This window comes from Rana temporaria, chromosome 1, assembly GCF_905171775.1.
Source record: "Rana temporaria chromosome 1, aRanTem1.1, whole genome shotgun sequence".
Taxonomy (NCBI): domain Eukaryota; kingdom Metazoa; phylum Chordata; class Amphibia; order Anura; family Ranidae; genus Rana; species Rana temporaria.
In genome coordinates, this window is record NC_053489.1 from 523,186 (window position 1) to 544,157 (window position 20,972).

Consider the following 20,972-nt stretch of genomic DNA (forward strand, 5'->3'; position numbering starts at 1 on the left):
AATGACAGAAAATACAATGGTGTGTGATCCATGGACACTAAACACAAGACTCCACATCCATAGGGACTCTATAAACAGGGAATCAGATTTCCTTCATTTGTTTAAATACTTCATACAAATTACGACGCTGGCGAGTCAAGCTTTGCATTCCTGAGTTATTCCTTTCCTTTGATCTCCAGGGGCCACAAGACTCAGCTGTCCTCACTCATCATGGAAAATTGATTTTTCTAGAGATGAATAAGACCTGACGATGTTTACCTATCGCTGAAAATATCCTACCAATATGTTATCAATGACTCCTATTGATGGATAGTGAGATATGGTGATGACCTACTATTTATGTACAGAAGACAACGTTCTCCCCTTCGGGAGCAGAAAGAAACAATAATCTCCTACTCAGAAGGAAGAGACAATGTCCTACTCAGCAGGAAGAGACAATGTCCTCCTACTCAGAAGGAAGAGACAATGTCCTACTCAGAAGGAAGAGACAATGTCCTACTCAGAAGGAAGAGACAATGTCCTACTCAGAAGGAAGAGACAATGTCCTACTCAGAAGGAAGAGACAATGTCCTACTCAGAAGGAAGAGACAATGTTATACTCAGAAGAAGGAAGAGACAATGTTCTCCTACTCAGAAGGAAGAGACAATGTTCTCCTACTCAGAAGGAAGAGACAATGTTCTCCTACTCAGAAGAAGGAAGAGACAATGTCCTACTCAGAAAGAAGAGACAATGTCCTACTCAGAAGGAAGAGACAATGTCCTACTCAGAAGGAAGAGACAATGTTCTCCAACACAAAAGGAAGAGACAATGTCCAATGTCCTACTCAGAAGAAAGAGACAATGTTCTCCCACTCAGAAGGAAGAGACAATGTTCTCCTACTCAGAAGGAAGAGACAATGTTCTACTCAGAAGGAAGAGACAATGTCCTACTCAGAAGGAAGAGACAATGTTCTACTTAGAAGGAAGAGACAATGTTCTACTCAGAAGGAAGAGACAATGTTCTCCAACTCAGAAGGAAGAGACAATGTTCTACTCAGAAGGAAGAGACAATGTCCTACTCAGAAGGAAGAGACAATGTTCTACTTAGAAGGAAGAGACAATGTTCTACTCAGAAGAAGGAAGAGACAATGTTCTCCAACTCAGAAGGAAGAGACAATGTTCTCCAACTCAGAAGGAAGAGACAATGTTCTCCTACTCAGAAGGAAGAGATAATGTCCTACTCAGAAGAAGGAAGAGACAATGTTCTACTCAGAAGGAAGAGACAATGTCCTACTCAGAAGAAGGAAGAGACTATGTTCTCCTACTCAGAAGGAAGAGACAATGTCCTACTCAGAAGAAGGAAGAGACTATGTTCTCCTACTCAGAAGGAAGAGACAATGTTCTCCTACTCAGAAGGAAGAGACAATGTTCTACTCAGAAGGAAGAGACAATGTCCTACTCAGAAGAAGGAAGAGACAATGTTCTCCAACTCAGAAGGAAGAGACAATGTTCTCCAACTCAGAAGGCGGAAGAGATAATGTTCTCCTACTGAGAAGGAAGAGACAATGTTCTCCTACTCAGAAGGAAGAGACAATGTTCTCCAACACAGAAGAAGGAAGAGACAATGTTCTTCTAATCATAAAAAGGAAGAGACAATGTTCTCCTAATCTCTTCCTTCTTCTGTGTTGGAGAACATTGTCTCTTCCTTCTTCTGAGTTGGAGAAAATTGTCTCTTCCTTCTTCTGAGTAGGAGAATTTGTCTCTTCCTTCTGAGTAGGAGAACATTGTCTCTTCCTTCTGAGTTGGAGAACATTGTCTCTTCCTTCTGAGTTGGAGAACATTGTCTCTTCCTTCTGAGTAGTTGAACATTGTCTCTTCCTTCCTCTGAGTGGGAGAACATTGTCTCTTCCTTCTTCTGAGTTGGAGAAAATTGTCTCTTCCTTCTTCTGAGTAGGAGAATTTGTCTCTTCCTTCTGAGTAGGAGAACATTGTCTCTTCCTTCTGAGTTGGAGAACATTGTCTCTTCCTTCTGTGTAGGAGAACATTGTCTCTTCCTTCTGTGTAGGAGAACATTGTCTCTTCCTTCTGTGTAATTGAACATTGTCTCTTCCTTCTGAGTAGGAGAACATTGTCTCTTCCTTCTGAGTGGGAGAACATTGTCTCTTCCTTCTTCTGTGTTGGAGAACATTGTCTCTTCCTTCTTCTGAGTTGGAGAACATTGTCTCTTCCTTCTTCTGAGTAGGAGAACATTGTCTCTTCCTTCTTCTGAGTTGGAGAACATTGTCTCTTCCTTCTTCTGAGTTGGAGAACATTGTCTCTTCCTTCTTCTGAGTAGGAGAACATTGTCTCTTCCTTCTTCTGAGTTGGAGAACATCGTCTTGTTTTGCACTCTCCAGCTTTAGTAAATAAACCTCAATGTTCTCCAATTTAGAAGAAGGAAAAGATCATGGTCTCCCACCCAGGAGTAGAAAGAGACAATGCTCTATTTAGAAGAAGGAAGACACAATGTTCTCCATGACAATGCTCTTCCTCAGAGGAGTAGGACGTGAAAGACTCTTCCAAAGAAGAACAATATCTCCATCTACTGATGGATGAAAAGAAAATTATTAGAGCCCATTACATAGAGTTAAAAAAAAACTTGGTCACAGTCACACTTTCCTTAGCAGGCCATGACTACACATCCCAAAACCCACATAAAATGCTCCCAGCCTGTTCTCTCAGCACTTCTCCACCCTTCCATGGTGATGCATTTACAAACTAAAGTGCTTTGCATCCTTCCTCAAATATCATCTTCTAGTACAACCTTCAGACATTTCAGTAACTCCATCTTTAGTGTTTGCAACCTTTACCGTTTCCTTCTCAGTTAACATGAGCCGACCCTTCTTCTACACCTTCATTTCTCAGTCTACGTCTTTTTATTGCACCCCACACAGACTGTAACCTTCGTCATAACGAAGAGAGCACAAATCTTTCTGCCTTCCTGTGAGCCACGGGAAGCAACCCTGGGAGAGAAATACAGAACTATGTAATTCCTCGACCTTTCTGAGATATAAAGAACTATTTGCTTTCCCGAAAAGACGCACAATGCTTTCCAAACACACCTACCGCTACCCGGCAAAGGTCGTTAAGGGAGCCTCACATATCCAGTATGGTAAATGCTCAATAAGGCACCTATCGTATATCAGTCAAAGATCTTCAGCCCACAACAAATTTCCATTATGCAACCACCGCCATATGTATAGACGCACATCCATAGGGGGGGTGGGAGAGGGAGAAAGAGGGGGAGGGGAGAGAGTCCTGCAAATGCAGGTTCTTCACACCCAATAAATTACCATTTTTGTCTCATTGTCTATCAATGAATGAGTTCCTTGTTGAAGGAAGTAAAACAATATTTTCTCACTGACAGTTGGGAAGGTCTTGGAAGTCCCTCACTGGATTGGTATTTATGTCTCATTGTTGGGATTGTGGAAGAACATCATCTGTGAGTACAAGTAGACCTCCTCTCCTTGGTGGCTGTGATAGAACAAGAACATAGACCCTTCTTATCCATGTTTATGAATATCTGAAGATAATCAAGGATCAGAAAAGGGGGACACGTCCTTTTCTGGTAACGTCAGTGATGGCTGAGCAGGTCTGATGGTAAAGTCCTTGGATTGGACATGACGATGGGAGGTTTCCTCTAACTGATGATGTCATCTCATCACTCAATAAAAAGAAAGAGCAATGTCTTTAGGTTCACACGATGGATTGGCGCCTGCATATAGTATTCTGGACTGTTGAAGACAAGGTCCCTCCATCCCCCCGGTGTCAGTATGATTGAGGAAGTAATTAAGTGTGTCAGTATCTGGAGGATTCTCAGGTCAGTCTTTTCACTGTGGACAGGACAGTCACCTGGCCAGTGTTTGATACCTGAGGAAGAAAAAGAAAGATCTGAGGTCACCATCACTTATAAAGGATACCCATATCACATCAAAGGTATGGCGGGACCGCAAAATCAAAAATTCTAAAACTAGAACCAGCACCTCCAGCATGGGGGATCTAATGCTGAGGGAGGGATCTAGTGTTCCTGGGGTGCTTCTATTATTGCTTTGAGGGTATTTGCTTGCAGGGGGTCTGTTGTTGGGGGATCTATTGTCCTGAGGGGTCTATTGTTGCTGGAGGATATTGTTCACAGGGGAATAATACCTAGAGGGCCGGACAAAGGCAAGCAAAGGGCCATATTCGGCCCCCGGCAGCAGTTTGGAGACCACTGCTCTAAGCAGAGAGCATTTTTTTATATATTTTTTGTATTGTTTTATTGTGTTCAAATAAAGAACTGTTTTATAATACTCAGTATGTCGCCCTATGGTCCATGACTACCAAATCCAAATCTTGCTAGATGTAGAACTAAGAGCACTCCTAGGACAGGTGGACAGCAGGACCCAGAGAAGAGAAAAGGAACAACATCAAAAGTAAAAGGTAGATGCCAAGAAAGAAAGACATCACAAACAACAAAAGGAAACATGAGTTTCGACAGGCGGACACATCGAGAAGACCACACCACCAGCCCAATACCCTTCAACCACATGAAAAAATGGAGGACCTGGCCTCTGCTGACCACCAAGCACTCAGATGGACACATCCTAGTACATGTAGGTACCTGACAAAACCCTTACATATGGCATTACAGTATAGATAAGTGCACCAGGCCAGAAAGTTCCCACATGGTCACTTACCTCTGTGACAGTTGAGGACGTCTTACAACTTGCTACGTGAAGGTCACAGAACAACTTCAGAGGGAAGAGTGTTGTTGTTGTTGGGAATATTATTCTCTGTGGTCTCTGTTGGGATTAATGTTGAGTGTTTTTGGTCAACGAAGGCTGAGCTATCTCTGGAATTCATTAAGTCCGTATTGCACAGAGACAAATCTTTTGGCGTTTGACTCTCTTCCGCCGGCAAGTTACTGATGGGCAAAATGTCATGTACAATGACTTTATCTGTGCTGGGTTCCATTGTAGAAATGGCCTCCGTCTCAGGCCCAGAAGCTTTCTCTGTTTGATAAGGTTCAATCAGACAACCAATGACAGGTGGGCTTCCAGGATGAGGGTCCCCAAACAGGTTTAAACTGGGAGCTGGCAGTGAATCCCAAAGTAAAGGTGCCTCTGGAACTCCTGCCCCATCACATGGGATGTCAGAGCTGCCAACAAGAAGCGAGGAGCACACTGGCAGAGATTCAACTTCTATTAGGTTTCCATTGGGATCAGCTGAAAATTTGACTAAGCTGTCGGTGGGAAAGGAAGCAGAAAGCAGCGAAGAATCCAATGGCAGGACTACATTTAAGGTATCGTTCCGAGATGTAGAAGTGTTGTCACCTAACCATGCGAGAGATGTAGAAGGGTTGTCACCTAACCATGTGAGAGATGTAGAAGGGTTGTCACCTAACCATGTGAGAGATGTAGAAGGGTTGTCACCTAACCATGTGAGAGATGTAGGGTCAGCTGGTGGCACCTGGCTGAGTTCCGATGACCATTCAGAAGAGCCATTGGATGGCAATGAAGTGGGTAAAAATGAAGTTTCGGTTGAGGTTTGGCTATAATTTTCTTCTATATTAGATTCAGCTGATTCGTCTGTGCAAAGGGCCATGCATGCAATAAATGTGTCAGGTATTAGAACCTCTGGATTTTCAAGGCTGCATGCTGCTGGATATTCGGGTGATTGTTCAGGAGGAGGGGAGTTGGAACCAGGAAAACTTACAATCGGTGGAAATTGTGAGGGATATTCATTGATTTCAGGGAGAAGCTCAGGCTGGGTGATGGTAGGAAGTGTAGTAGATTCAGTTATATTCTCAGTTGGCAGAACCTCAGATGGTCCATCATGGGGCTCAGCTTGAACTTCAGCTGGGATCTCAGGAGGAAATTGGGGAAATTCATTTTTACCCTCAGTTGGCAGAACCTCAGATGGTCCATCATGGGGGTCAGCTTGAACTTCAGCTGGGATCTCAGGAGGGAATTGGGGAAATTCGTTTTTACCCACAGTTGGCAGAACCTCAGATGGTCCATCATGGGGGTCAGCTTGAACTTCAGCTGGGATGACAGGAGGAAATTGGGGAAATTCATTTTTACCCACAGTTGGTAGAAGCTCAGTTTGGAGATCCCTGATTTCTCCTAGAAGTTCAGTTAGGCTACAGACAGGAAGGGAGAAGGATGACGGTATATTTTCCTCTGGTTGATGGACATTGGACTCAGAAGAACTCTCAATGGGAAGGGAGACAGGCAAAGATAAAGGCACCAGAACCTCAATTTGGTTAGCTTCATATTCAGACCTGTCAGAAAAAAGTATGGTGGCCTCAGGTGAGGACTGAACTTGTGGAACTTCAGTTACGTCATCTTCTGGTTCAGTTGGAGCTTCCAGTAAGCTATTGGTGGATAGGGAATCTGTAACAGGTAAGGTTTGAAGTGGTGTTACCTCAGTTGGCGTATCGGAGATTTCAGCCTGAGATTCAAGAGAAACAACAATGTCAGATAATAGAATCTCAGGTTGTCCATCGTGTGTGTCAGCTTGAGGTTCTGACACCATGTCAGTGGTAATAAAGGCAGACATGGGTAAAGTCTCAGGTCCAGGAAGCTCACTTTGATTAACCTCACCAAGAGATTGGCATGAAAGAGGTGGTTCACTAATTTGTTCCTTGATGGGTTTTGCTTGAGAGTCTAGAGAGCCATTGAAGAGAATAGAAGCAGGCAGAGGCAAAGATTGACTTGATGGAACTTCAGTTTGGATCTTAGAAGGTTCTTCTTGTAATTCTTTTGAGCTGATATCGGGAATAGTGGCCAATACAGACTTACAATCAGTTAATGTGGTCATCTGATCTTTCTGGTATCCTGTAGAGCTATCAGAATGTAGAATGGTGTATTCAGCTAATTGAGGAACTTCAATTTGATTAATGTTGTCCTTGGCTTGGGGCCTGGCTGAGCTCCCAGTGTAGAGGAAGTCAGCCAATTGTATGGCTGGATCAGCTGAAACCTTACTTTGATTAACATTGTCCTTGGCTTGGGACGTAGGTGCAATGTCCGTGTAGAGGAAGTCAGCCAATTGTACGGCTGGATCAGCTGAAACCTTACTTTGATTAATATTGTCCTTGGCTTGGGACATAGGTGCACTGTCCGTGTAGAGGAAGTCAGCCAATTGCACGTCTGCATTATTGGAAACCTTAGTTTGATCAATACTGGGTTCAGATTTGGGAAGGGTAAAAGACACTGGTGATGAAGTCTGAGGTTGAAGATCCTGATCATTGCTTAGTTTGTGTTCACGTTTTAGTGGATTTTCAGTGGAAAGAGATACGGGTTCATGTATGGCCTCAACCGATGGAACGTCAGATTGGTATTTGGTGTGTTCAGATCCTGGTGACCCTTCAGTGGGGAGAGACACAGGAAATGAATCAAACTGAGCGCCACTAACAAAGTCATTCAATTGAGAATCATTGAAACCGCCCATGGGAAGGTTTTCAGGTATTGTCTCGACCGATGAAAGGTTAGTTTGATTACAGCTGGGTACAGACAGGAAAAAGGAAGAGACATCCATGGAAACAGTTTCAGCCGGAAGACCTTCAGTCTGGTTGCCAATATCATCAGCTTGAGATTCAAGGTGAACGGTAGTACCAAGTGAAGCACTTGCAGGAAAAGTTTCTGTAGGTGGAATTGAAGCTTGTTTTTCTATGGGTTCAGCTTGGTTTCCTAGTAAGCTATTGATGGGAGGATAAGTAGCCATAGGTAAGGTAGGTATTATTGGAAGGCTAGTTTGGAAATCAGCTTGAGACTCGGGTAAGATTGTGGAAAGAGAGGCTGCCTCAGGTAAAGACTCCACTGGAGAAACCTCAGTTTGTTTTTTAATTGGTTCTTCTTGAGATTCAGATACGATGCCTGAAAAAGGGGCCACTGGAGAAACCTCAGTTAGTTTTTCACAGAGTTCTTCTTGAGGTTCAGGTAAGATGGTGCAAAGAGAGGCCACCACAGGTAAGAAGTCTTCTGGAGAAACTTCAGTTTGTTTTTCAATGAGTTCATGTTGAGATTCAGGTATGATGCCAGAAAGTGGGGCCACTACCGGTAAGGATTCCACTGGGGGAACCTCAATTTTTTTTTTACTGAGTTTATCTGGTACGTTGCTGGAAAGAGAGGCCACCACAGGTAAAGGTTCCCCTGGGGAAACCTTGGTTTGTTTTTCACCGAGTTCCTCTTCAGGTTCAGGTAAGATGGTGCAAAGAGAGGCCACCACAGGTAAGGATTCTACTGGAGAAACCCTAAGCTGTTTTTCACTAAGTTCATCTTGAGATTCAGGTATGATGCTGGAAAGAGAGGCCACCACAGGTAAAGATTCCACAGGAGAAACCTCAGTTTGTTCTTCACGAAGTTCCTCTTCAGGTTCAGGTAAGATGGTGCAAAGAGAGGCCACCACAGCTAAAGGTTCCCCTGGAGAAACCTCAGTTTGTTTTCCACCGAGTTCCTCTTCAGGTTCAGGTAAGATGGTGCAAAGAGAGGCCACCACAGCTAAAGATTCCCCTGGAGAAACCTCAGTTTGTTTTTCACCGAGTTCCTCTTCAGGTTCAGGTAAGATGGTGCAAAGAGAGGCCACCACAGGTAAATAATCTACTGGAGAAACTTTAGATTGTTTTTCATTCAGTTCATCTTGAGATTCAGGTAAGATTCTGGAAAGAGAGGCCACCACAGGTAAAGATTCCACAGGAGAAACCTCAGTTTGTTCTTCACGAAGTTCCTCCTGAGGTTCAGGTAAGATGGTGCAAAGAGAGGCCACCACAGGTAAAGATTGCACTGGAGAAACCTCTGTGTGTTTTTCTATTGGCTTGGTTTGAAATTCTGGTGGGTTGTTGATATGAACAGTGATTGATAAAGGTAAGACTTCAGTGAGAGGGACGTCAGCTTCTACCTGAGGTTCAGGTAAGTTGATAACAGATATCGTCTCCACTGAGGGAATCTTAAATGCTATATTAATGGGTTCAGTTAGCGATAAAGGAAAATTTTCTGCTGATGATACTTCAATTTGATTATAAATGGGTTCAGCTTTAGCTTCAGGCAAGTTGTTGGAGGAAACTTTGATCTGGTCTTTGTTGAGTTCCATCTGAGAAGTGGGTAAGCTAGTTTCTCTAGGTAAACTGTCTACTGTTGGAACCTCTGCTTTACACTCCACTGGTTGTACATCAGCTGACCGATCGGTGGCTTTGATCTGAGATTGTGAAAGACGGGAGGCATTATGTTCCTGTGTCTCAATATGATGTAGAGTTTGAGGTTTAGGTTGGTTAGAATTTACAGTTAAAGTCTCTAAGTTTGGAACATTGGTGGACGAAATCCCAGGAAAAGTCCCGGCAGAGATGGAAGCCGACCTGGAATTCAGAGATTTCCCAAAGGCCGGTGCCTTTACTGTAATAGAATCTGTTGTTCTTGCACTAAAAGGTGTATAAGGAGGAGGAGCAACATATTGTAATATAGACCTCAAAGAAGAGGATGAAAATGGAGTTTTGCCTTCTAATCTTATCGGCGAATCAGGCAAAGGAGAAGGCGGGAGACCCTCAACATTGGTCTTCGAGGAAGCATGTGATTCATAGCTGCTTATTGGGTAAAAGTTTGATTTTGTTTCTGGGAGTTTTTCTGCAGTTACAGAAACAGGTGGAGATGGTAATAATCTTTGGTCAAAGGAAGCAGCAGAAGTGGAAGAAGCTTGTGCAGCTAAAACTGGTCCCTGTGGTGCAAAGGTTGGCCCAATAGCTTTTGCACCTAATAGAGAATTGAGTCCTGGCGCCTCAGTGCTAAGTGGTGTGGTGGAAATCTTTTCATCGGTAACTGGTGTGACACTTGCAAATGCAATTTCTGATACAGGACTGGAGATGGAGACCGTAGCCTTTATTGCTGCTGGTGGTCCTTCAGGTGTGTGGTAGCTCCTCGGTGACTTTGGACTGTGCCCTTGGTCCACAAGATCTTCAGATGTGTTCAGATTATCAACGGGCACAAACTCTGCTCTGTATACATCACCAGGTATCTTTGTGTTTGTAGCATCTGGAGTGTCAAAGTTTGTAGACTGTGGAATGTTAAGTGCTGGAGGTCTCGTCTGAGCTTTGATGTCCGTGCCTTGTTGTAGAGGCTCCTCTGGTGTTAGTGTTACATATTCGGCCCTGTAGGGTACATCATACAGATATTGTTGTGGAGATACAGTACTCTGGAGAGGAGATATGGAGCTCTGTGGAGGCGGTATGGAGCTCTGAAGAGGAGAAATGGAGCTCTGTAGAGGAGATATGGAACTCTGAGGAGGATATATGGAGTTCTGTAGAGGAGATATGGAACTCTGAGGAGGCGATATGGAACTCTGAGGAGGCGATATGGAGCTCTGAGGAGGAGGTATGGTGCTCTGAAGAGGAGGTATGGAGCTCCAAGGAGGTGATATGGAGCTCTGTGGAGGCGTAATGGAGCTCTGAAGAGGAGATATGGAGCTCTGTAGAGGAGATATGGAACTCTGAGGAGGATATATGGAGTTCTGTAGAGGAGATATGGACCTCTGAGGAGGTGAAATGGAACTCTGAGGAGGCGATATGGAGCTCTGAGGAGGAGGTATGGGGCTCTGAAGAGGAGGAATGGAGCTCCAAGGAGGTGATATGGAGCCCTGAGGAGGGGGTATGATGCTCAGAGGAGGAGGTATGGGGCTCTTGGGAGAAGATACAGAGCTCTGAGGAGATATGGAGCTCTGGGGAGATATGTTCTCTTTTACGTGTGATGGAGGGCCTCGCTTGGTGGAAATTGGAGGGGGTATAAAGGAAGGTAAAGAGTCCATCTTTGTAGATGTGCCACCTGGCAGTGGGGCCTTGGAGAAGATGAAGGCAGGAGAACATGCTGGAGGTGTGCTAGAAGAAGGGCCACTGAATGAGTCTCTTTTCTGGAAACCAGGAAAATAGGATGGACTTCGGGCCGGAGGTGTCAAAATAGACTCTGTCACGCTGCGCTGGTATCGGAACGTTGTTCTGCCGGAAAAACCTTCAATGAAAAAAAGAAGATTTGTAGTCAAGTTTTCTCATATCATTTGTACTCATCATAATTATGTGAACAATTCTCTGAATGAACCATCCCATTTATCTTAAACATAGGAGTACAAGCTGTCATTTCTATCTGTGAAGATTGTAAACTGAGCCCTTGGTTCACCCAACCCACCAACTAACCCAACCCAACCCACCAACCAACCAACCCAACCCACCAACCAAGTAACCAAACACCAACCCAACCAACCCAACCCAACCAACCAACCAACCCACCAACCAACCCAACCCAACCCACCAACCAACCAACCAACCCAACCCACCAACCAAGTAACCAAACACCAACCCAACCAACCCAACCCAACCAACCAACCAACCCAACCCAACCCACCAACTAACCCAACCCAACCCACCAACCAACCAACCAACCCTACCCAACCAACCCAACCCAACCCACCAACTAACCCAACCCAACTCACCAACCAACCAACCCAACCAACCCACCAACCAACCCACCAACCACCCACCAACCCAACCAACCCACCACCCCACCCAACCAAACCCAACCCAACCAACCCACCAACCAACCCAACCAACCCAACCCACCAACCAACCCAACCAACCCAACCCAACCCAACCAATCAAGTAACCAAACACCAACCCAACAACCAACCCAACCATCCCATCAACCCACCAACTAACGCAACCTAACCAACCAACCCAACCCACCAACCAACCAACCCAACCCATCAACCAACCAACCCAACCCAACCAACCCACCCACCAACCAACCCAACCAACCCAACCCAACCCTCCATTAACTTGTCAGTAAATCCTGTATTTTTCAAGGGACCAATACTCGTACAGCTAATGCTCATTATTGTGCAGCTAATGCTGATTCTCAAGCACATGTTCCAGCATACAGACAAGCCCGGGCCAGTAACAAACACGCACTGACATGCCGGTGCATCAGCACGCACGTCCACGTGCATTGGCCCATGCCTGCATACATCCGATCCCAGGAATGGCACCAAGATGCCTATTTAACCACTTGAGACCCGCGCTATTGACAAAAGACGTTAACAGCGCGGCTCTCAAGTGCCAACTGGACGTCTTTGGACGTCATTTAAAAGCATTACCCGCGCGCGCCTCTGGGGGGCGCGCAGCGGGTAAACACTGTCCCGGCACATCGCTGGGAAGCTGATGCGTGTACCTGGCGGCCGCGATGTCCGCCGGGTACACGCGATCGTCGGTAACACAGCAGATACGTGGAGCTCTGTGTGTAAACACAGAGCTCCACGTGCTGTCAGTGCCTGAGCCTGACCTACATACACTGACCTGCCTGAGCCTGACCTACATACACTGACCTACATACACTGACCTGCCTGAGCCTGACCTACATACACTGACCTGCCTGAGCCTGACCTACATACACTGACCTACATACACTGACCTGCCTGAGCCTGACCTACATACACTGACCTACATACACTGACCTGCCAGAGCCTGACCTACATATACTGACCTACATACACTGACCTGCCTGAGCCTGACCTACATACACTGACCTACATACACTGACCTGCCAGAGCCTGACCTACATATACTGACCTACATACACTGACCTGCCTGAGCCTGACCTACATATACTGACCTACATACACTGACCTACATACACTGACCTGCCTGAGCCTGACCTACATATACTGACCTACATACACTGACCTACATACACTGACCTGCCTGAGCCTGACCTACATATACTGACCTACATACACTGACCTGCCAGAGCCTGACCTACATACACTGACCTACATACACTGACCTGCCAGAGCCTGACCTACATACACTGACCTGCCAGAGCCTGACCTACATACACTGACCTACATACACTGACCTACATACACTGACCTGCCAGAGCCTGACCTACATACACTGACCTGCCAGAGCCTGACCTACATACACTGACCTGCCAGAGCCTGACCTACATACACGGACCTACATACACTGACCTGCCTGAGCCTGACCTACATACACTGACCTACATACACTGACCTACATACACTGACCTGCCAGAGCCTGACCTACATACACTGACCTACATACACTGACCTACATACACTGACCTACATACACTGACCTACATACACTGACCTATATACACTGACCTGCCAGAGCCTGACCTACATACACTGACCTACATACACTGACCTACATACCCTGACCTACATACACTGACCTGCCTGAACCTGACCTACATACACTGACCTGCTAGAGCCTGACCTACATACACTGACCTACCTGAACCTGACCTACATACACTGACCTGCTAGAGCCTGACCTACATACACTGACCTACGTACACTGACCTGCCTGAGCCTGACCTACATACATTGACCTACATACACTGACCTGCCTGAACCTGACCTACATACACTGACCTGCCTGAGCCTGACCTACATACACTGACCTACATACACTGACCTGCCTGAGCCTGACCTACATACACTGACCTACATATACTGACCTACATACACTGACCTGCCAGAGCCTGACCTACATACACTGACCTACATACACTGACCTGCCTGAACCTGACCTACATAAACTGACCTACATACACTGACCTGCCTGAGCCTGACCTACATACACTGACCTGCCTGAGCCTGACCTACATACACTGACCTACGTACACTGACCTGCCTGAGCCTGACCTACATACACTGACCTACATACACTGACCTGCCTGAGCCTGACCTACATACACTGACCTGCCTGAACCTGACCTACATACACTGACCTACATACACTGACCTGCCTGAACCTGACCTACATACACTGACCTGCCTGAGCCTGACCTACATACACTGACCTACGTACACTGACCTGCCTGAGCCTGACCTACATACACTGACCTACATACACTGACCTGCCTGAACCTGACCTACATACACTGACCTGCCTGAACCTGACCTACATACACTGACCTACATACACTGACCTGCCTGAACCTGACCTACGTACACTGACCTGCCTGAGCCTGACCTACATACACTGACCTGCCTGAGCCTGACCTACATACTCTAACCTGCCTGAGCCTGACCTACATACACTGACCTACCTGAGCCTGACCTACATACACTGACCTGCCTGAGCCTGACCTACATACACTGACCTACATACACTGACCTACATACACTGACCTACATACCCTGACCTACCTGAGCCTGACCTACATACACTGACCTGCCTGAGCCTGACCTACATACACTGACCTACATACACTGACCTGCCTGAGCCTGACCTACATACACTGACCTGCCTGAGCCTGACCTACATACACTGACCTGCCTGAGCCTGACCTACATACACTGACCTGCCTGAACCTGACCTACATACACTGACCTACATACACTGACCTGCCTGAGCCTGACCTACATACACTGACCTGCCTGAGCCTGACCTACATACACTGACCTACGTACACTGACCTGCCTGAGCCTGACCTACATACACTGACCTACATACACTGACCTGCCTGAGCCTGACCTACATACACTGACCTGCCTGAACCTGACCTACATACACTGACCTACATACACTGACCTGCCTGAACCTGACCTACATACACTGACCTGCCTGAGCCTGACCTACATACACTGACCTACGTACACTGACCTGCCTGAGCCTGACCTACATACACTGACCTACATACACTGACCTGCCTGAACCTGACCTACATACACTGACCTGCCTGAACCTGACCTACATACACTGACCTACATACACTGACCTGCCTGAACCTGACCTACGTACACTGACCTGCCTGAGCCTGACCTACATACACTGACCTGCCTGAGCCTGACCTACATACTCTAACCTGCCTGAGCCTGACCTACATACACTGACCTACCTGAGCCTGACCTACATACACTGACCTGCCTGAGCCTGACCTACATACACTGACCTACATACACTGACCTACATACACTGACCTACATACCCTGACCTACCTGAGCCTGACCTACATACACTGACCTGCCTGAGCCTGACCTACATACACTGACCTACATACACTGACCTGCCTGAGCCTGACCTACATACACTGACCTGCCTGAGCCTGACCTACATACACTGACCTGCCTGAGCCTGACCTACATACACTGACCTGCCTGAACCTGACCTACATACACTGACCTGCCTGAACCTGACCTACATACACTGACCTGCCAGAGCCTGACCTACATACACTGACCTGCCAGAGCCTGACCTACATACACTGACCTGCCTGAGCCTGACCTACATACACTGACCTGCCTGAGCCTGACCTTCATACACTAACTGACCTACCTCGGCTCAGCCGCGGTGTGCGGCTCCGGTGCGCCCAATGCTGATCATCACAGAGATGCAGCCAGAGGAGGAGAGCCGCCCACCCACCTGCCCAAACGCTGAGTAGGGAGCGGGGCTGTGGCATGGCGGCGGCATTGTAATACACTGACCTGACATACACACTCACTGACCTACCTCAGCTCAGCTATGGTGCGGTGTACAGCGCTGGCGCGCCCAATGCCCATCAACTTAGAGATGCAGCCAGAGGAGGAGCCGAGGAGAGCCGTCGAACAGTGTGCCGAGCAGGGATGTGGCGCGGTGGCGGCATTGTAATTCCCGCCTTCTGGAGCTTGCAGCGCCTATGATGGACATCACACGTCCTGCGGTTCCGGCATTGGGCCAGTGGGACATCCATCATAGGCGTTGCAGGCTTCAGAAGGCGGGACCTGCTATGACACTCGGCGGCGCTCAGCGGCTCTCGGGATCAGAATGGTCCCTGCTCGGCGGCGCTCGGGGCTAACAACTAAATACTGCATTCCTGAGACTCAGGGTTTTTCAGGGACTTATTCGGGGCTCCAGCCCCCCATCCCCCCCCCTAATGACGCCCCTGCTTCTCAGGCTGACTACAGATCTGAAGCTTTGAATGCTAGTTGGAGGGAAAGGAATTCTACCCCCGATGTACCCCAGACACAGCGAAGTGATCCATGAAAAGAGTTGGACTCACTGGACGGAGATCTCCCCGGAGAGCTGGGAGTGGACGGTGGGGAGTTGGAACAGGATACAGATCGCTCATGCTGCCGGAAGATGTCCCGGGGGTGCAGTGACCTTCCAGAAACCAGCGCTGCCGCCTCCTGGAAATGATACAAAGCGAGTTGAAGATCGTTATTACATCAGAGCAACAATTCCTTCACTAAGTCATGCCAGCCGATGGAGAACCCCACCCCCGCCACCCCGGACAACTTGCAGGGTTTCCTAGCATGCACCCAGTGACTACCTAAGATACAGAATAAAGATTTCATCTCCCATTGGCTGGGATGTGAAGAACACTGATGACGGGTAACGTAGAGAACACACTCACCGCCGCCATCTCGATGGACTGACTGCGCCGAAATCTTCCCTTCGTCTCCTCTTCAAACTCCCTCTGCTGCTGGGCCTGAAACATCCGAAGCAGAAGAGCAGAAGAGCACACCATCAGCAGAAGATCCCAGCCTATCAGAACCGTCCATGTCTATCAGAACTCTCAATGTCTATCAGAACTCTCCATGTCTATCAGAACCGTCCATGTCTATCAGAACTCTCCATGTCTATCAGAACTCTCCATGTCTATCAGAACTCTCCATGTCTATCAGAACCATCCATGTCTATCAGAGCTGTCCATGTCTATCAGAACTCTCCATGTCTATCAGAACTCTCCATGTCTATCAGAACCGTCCATGTCTATCAGAACTATCCATGTCTATCAGAACCATCCATGTCTATCAGAGCTGTCCATGTCTATCAGAACTCTCCATGTCTATCAGAGCCGTCCATGTCTATCAGAACCGTCCGTGTCTATCAGAACCATCCATGTCTATCAGAGCTGTCCATGTCTATCAGAACTCTCCATGTCTATCAGAACTCTCCATGTCTATCAGAACTCTCCATGTCTATCAGAACCGTCCATGTCTATCAGAACTCTCCATGTCTATCAGAACCATCCATGTCTATCAGAGCTGTCCATGTCTATCAGAACTCTCCATGTCTATCAGAACTCTCCATGTCTATCAGAACTCTCCATGTCTATCAGAGCCGTCCATGTCTATCAGAACCGTCCGTGTCTATCAGAGCTGTCCATGTCTATCAGAACTCTCCATGTCTATCAGAACTCTCCATGTCTATCAGAACTGTCCATGTCTATCAGAACCATCCATGTCTATCAGAGCTGTCCATGTCTATCAGAACTCTCCATGTCTATCAGAACTCTCCATGTCTATCAGAACTCTCCATGTCTATCAGAACCGTCCATGTCTATCAGAACTATCCATGTCTATCAGAACCATCCATGTCTATCAGAGCTGTCCATGTCTATCAGAACTCTCCATGTCTATCAGAACTCTCCATGTCTATCAGAACTCTCCATGTCTATCAGAGCCGTCCATGTCTATCAGAACCGTCCGTGTCTATCAGAGCTGTCCATGTCTATCAGAACCGTCCGTGTCTATCAGAGCTGTCCATGTCTATCAGAACTCTCCATGTCTATCAGAACTCTCCATGTCTATCAGAACCGTCCATGTCTATCAGAACTCTCCATGTCTATCAGAGCTGTCCATGTCTATCAGAACCATCCATGTCTATCAGAACCGTCAATGTCTATCAGAACCGTCCATGTCTATCAGAACTCTCCATGCCTATCAGAACTCTCCATGTCTATCAGAGCTGTCATGTCTATCAGAACCGTCCATGTCTATCAGAACCGTCCATGTCTATCAGACTGTCATGTCTATCAGAGCTGTCCATGTCTATCAGAACCGTCCATGTCTATCAGAGCTGTCCATGTCTATCAGAACCGTCCATGTCTATCAGAACTCTCCATGTCTATTAGAGCCGACCATGTCTATCAGAACTCTCCATGTCTATCAGAACTCTCCATGTCTATCAGAACCGTCCATGTCTATCAGAACTCTCAATGTCTATCAGAACTCTCCATGTCTATCAGAGCTGTCCATGTCTATCAGAACTCTCCATGTCTATCAGAACTCTCCATGTCTATCAGAACTGTCCGTGTCTATCAGAACTGTCCATGTCTATCATAGCTGTCCATGTCTATCAGAACTGTCCGTGTCTATCAGAACCATCCATGTCTATCAGAGCTGTCCATGTCTATCAGAACTGTCCATGTCTATCAGAACTGTCCATGTCTTTCATAGCTGTCCATGTCTATCAGAATTCTCCATGTCTATCAGAACTCTCCATGTCTATCAGAACCGTCCATGTCTATCAGAACTCTCCATGTCCATCAGAACTGTCCATGTCTATCAGAGCTGTCCATGTCTATCAGGACTATCCATGTCTATCAGAACTCTCCATGTCTATCAGAGCTGTCCATGTCTATCAGAACTCTCCATGTCTATCAAAACAATCCATGTCTATCAGAACTGTCCGTGTCTATCAGAACTGTCCATGTCTATCAGAACTCGCCATGTCTATCAGAACTGTCCATGTCTATCAGAGCTGTCCATGTCTATCAGAACCGTCCATGTCTATCAGAACTCTCCATGTCTATTAGAGCCGACCATGTCTATCAGAACTCTCCATGTCTATCAGAACTCTCCATGTCTATCAGAACTGTCCATGTCTATCAGAACTCTCAATGTCTATCAGAACTCTCCATGTCTATCAGAGCTGTCCATGTCTATCAGAACTCTCCATGTCTATCAGAACTCTCCATGTCTATCAGAACTGTCCGTGTCTATCAGAACTGTCCATGTCTATCATAGCTGTCCATGTCTATCAGCTGGTCCATGTCTATCAGAACTGTCCATGTCTATCAGAACTGTCCATGTCTTTCATAGCTGTCCATGTCTATCAGAATTCTCCATGTCTATCAGAACTCTCCATGTCTATCAGAACCGTCCATGTCTATCAGAGCTGCCCATGTCTATCAGAACCATCCATGTCCATCAGAACTGTCCATGTCTATCAGAGCTGTCCATGTCTATCAGAACTCTCCATGTCCATCAGAACTGTCCATGTCTATCAGAGCTGTCCATGTCTATCAGGACTATCCATGTCTATCAGAACTCTCCATGTCTATCAGAGCTGTCCATGTCTATCAGAACTCTCCATGTCTATCAAAACAATCCATGTCTATCAGAACTGTCCGTGTCTATCAGAACTGTCCATGTCTATCAGAACTCGCCATGTCTATCAGAACCATCCATGTCTATCGGAGCTGTCCATGTCTATCAGAACTGTCCATGTCTATCAGAACTGTCCGTGTCTATCAGAGCTGTCCGTGTCTATCAGAACTGTCCATGTCTATCAGAACTGTCCATGTCTAGCAGAACCGTCCATGTCTATCAGAACTCTCCATGTCTATCAGAGCTGTCCATGTCTATCAGAACTCTCCATGTCTATCAAAACAATCCATGTCTATCAGAACTGTCCGTGTCTATCAGAACTCTCCATGTCTATCAGAACTGTCCATGTCTATCAGAGCTGTCCATGTCTATCAGAGCTGTCCATGTCTATCAGAACTGTCCATGTCTATCAGAACTCTCCATGTCTATCAGAGCTGTCCATGTCTATCAGAACTGTTTAGTCTATCAGAGCTGTCCATGTCTATCAGAACTCTCCGTGTCTATCAGAACTGTCCATGTCTATCAGAACTGTCCGTGTCTATCAGAGCTGTCCGTGTCTATCAGAACTGTCCATGTCTATCAGAACTGTCCATGTCTATCAGAACTGTCCATGTCTATCAGAACTCTCCATGTCTATCAGAAATGTCCATGTCTATCAGACCTGTCCATGTCTATCAGAGCTGTCCATGTCTATCAGAACTCTCCATGTCTATCAGAACTCTCCATGTCTATCAGAACTCTCCATGTCTATCAGAACTCTCCATGTCTATCAGAACCGTCCATGTCTATCAGAACTATCCATGTCTATCATAGCTGTCCATGTCTATCAGAACTATCCATGTCTATCAGAACTCTCCATGTCTATCAGAACTGTCCCTGTCTATCAGAACTCTCCATGTCTATCAGAACTGTCCCTGTCTATCAGAACTCTCCATGTCTATCAGAACTGTCCCTGTCTATCTTAACCATCCATGTCTATCAGAACTCTCCATGTCTATCAGAACCATCCATGTCTATCAGAACCATCCATGTCTATCAGAACTCTCCATGTCTATCAGAACTCTCCATGTCTATCAGAACTCTCCATGTCTATCAGAACCGTCCATGTCTATCAGAGCTGTCCGTGTCTATCAGAACCATCCATGTCTATCAGAACTCTCCATGTCTATCAGAACTGTCCGTGTCTATCAGAACTCTCCATGTCTATCAGAACTCTCCATGTCTATCAGAACCGTCCATGTCTATCAGAACTATCCATGTCTATCAGAACCATCCATGTCTATCAGAGCTGTCCATGTCTATCAGAACTCTCCATGTCTATCAGAACTCTCCATGTCTATCAGAACTCTCCATGTCTATCAGAACTGTCCATGTCTATCAGAACTGCCCATGTCTATCAGAGCTGTCCATGTCTATCAGAACTATCCATGTCTATCAGAACTGTCCATGTCTATCAGAACTGTCCACGTCTATCGGAACTGTCCACATCTATCAGAACTGTCCACGTCTATCGGAACTATCCATGTCTATCAGAACTGTCCATGTCTATCAGAACTTTCCATGGCTATCAGAACTGTCCACGTCTATCAGAACTGTCCGTGTCTATCAGAACTGTCCATGTCTATCAGAACTCTCCATGTCTATCAGAACTCTCCATGTCTATCAGAACTCTCCATGTCTATCAGAACTCTCCATGTCTATCAGAACTGTCCATGTCTATCAGAGCTGTCCATGTCTATCAGAACTGTCCATGTCTATCAGAACTGTCCGCGTCTATCAGACCTGTCCATGTCTATCAGAACTGTCCATGTCTATCA

General features: G+C 46.4%; 1 protein-coding gene across 1 annotated transcript in view; it reads right to left on the minus strand.

Annotated features, from left to right (window-relative positions):
* Positions 1-2,319: 2,319 nt before the first annotated feature.
* LOC120918358 (mucin-17-like) overlaps positions 2,320-20,972 on the minus strand; it is a 70,959-nt gene continuing 52,306 nt past the window's right edge. Inside the window, exons 9-13 of the mRNA XM_040329910.1 lie at positions 16,395-16,469; positions 16,041-16,167; positions 5,447-10,988; positions 4,695-5,413; positions 2,320-3,888 (exon numbers count right to left, since the gene is read on the minus strand). Of these exons, the coding sequence (XP_040185844.1) occupies positions 4,738-5,413; positions 5,447-10,988; positions 16,041-16,167; positions 16,395-16,469 (6,420 nt within the window). The 3' untranslated portion in view covers positions 2,320-3,888; positions 4,695-4,737. The remainder of the gene's footprint in view (positions 3,889-4,694; positions 5,414-5,446; positions 10,989-16,040; positions 16,168-16,394; positions 16,470-20,972) is intronic.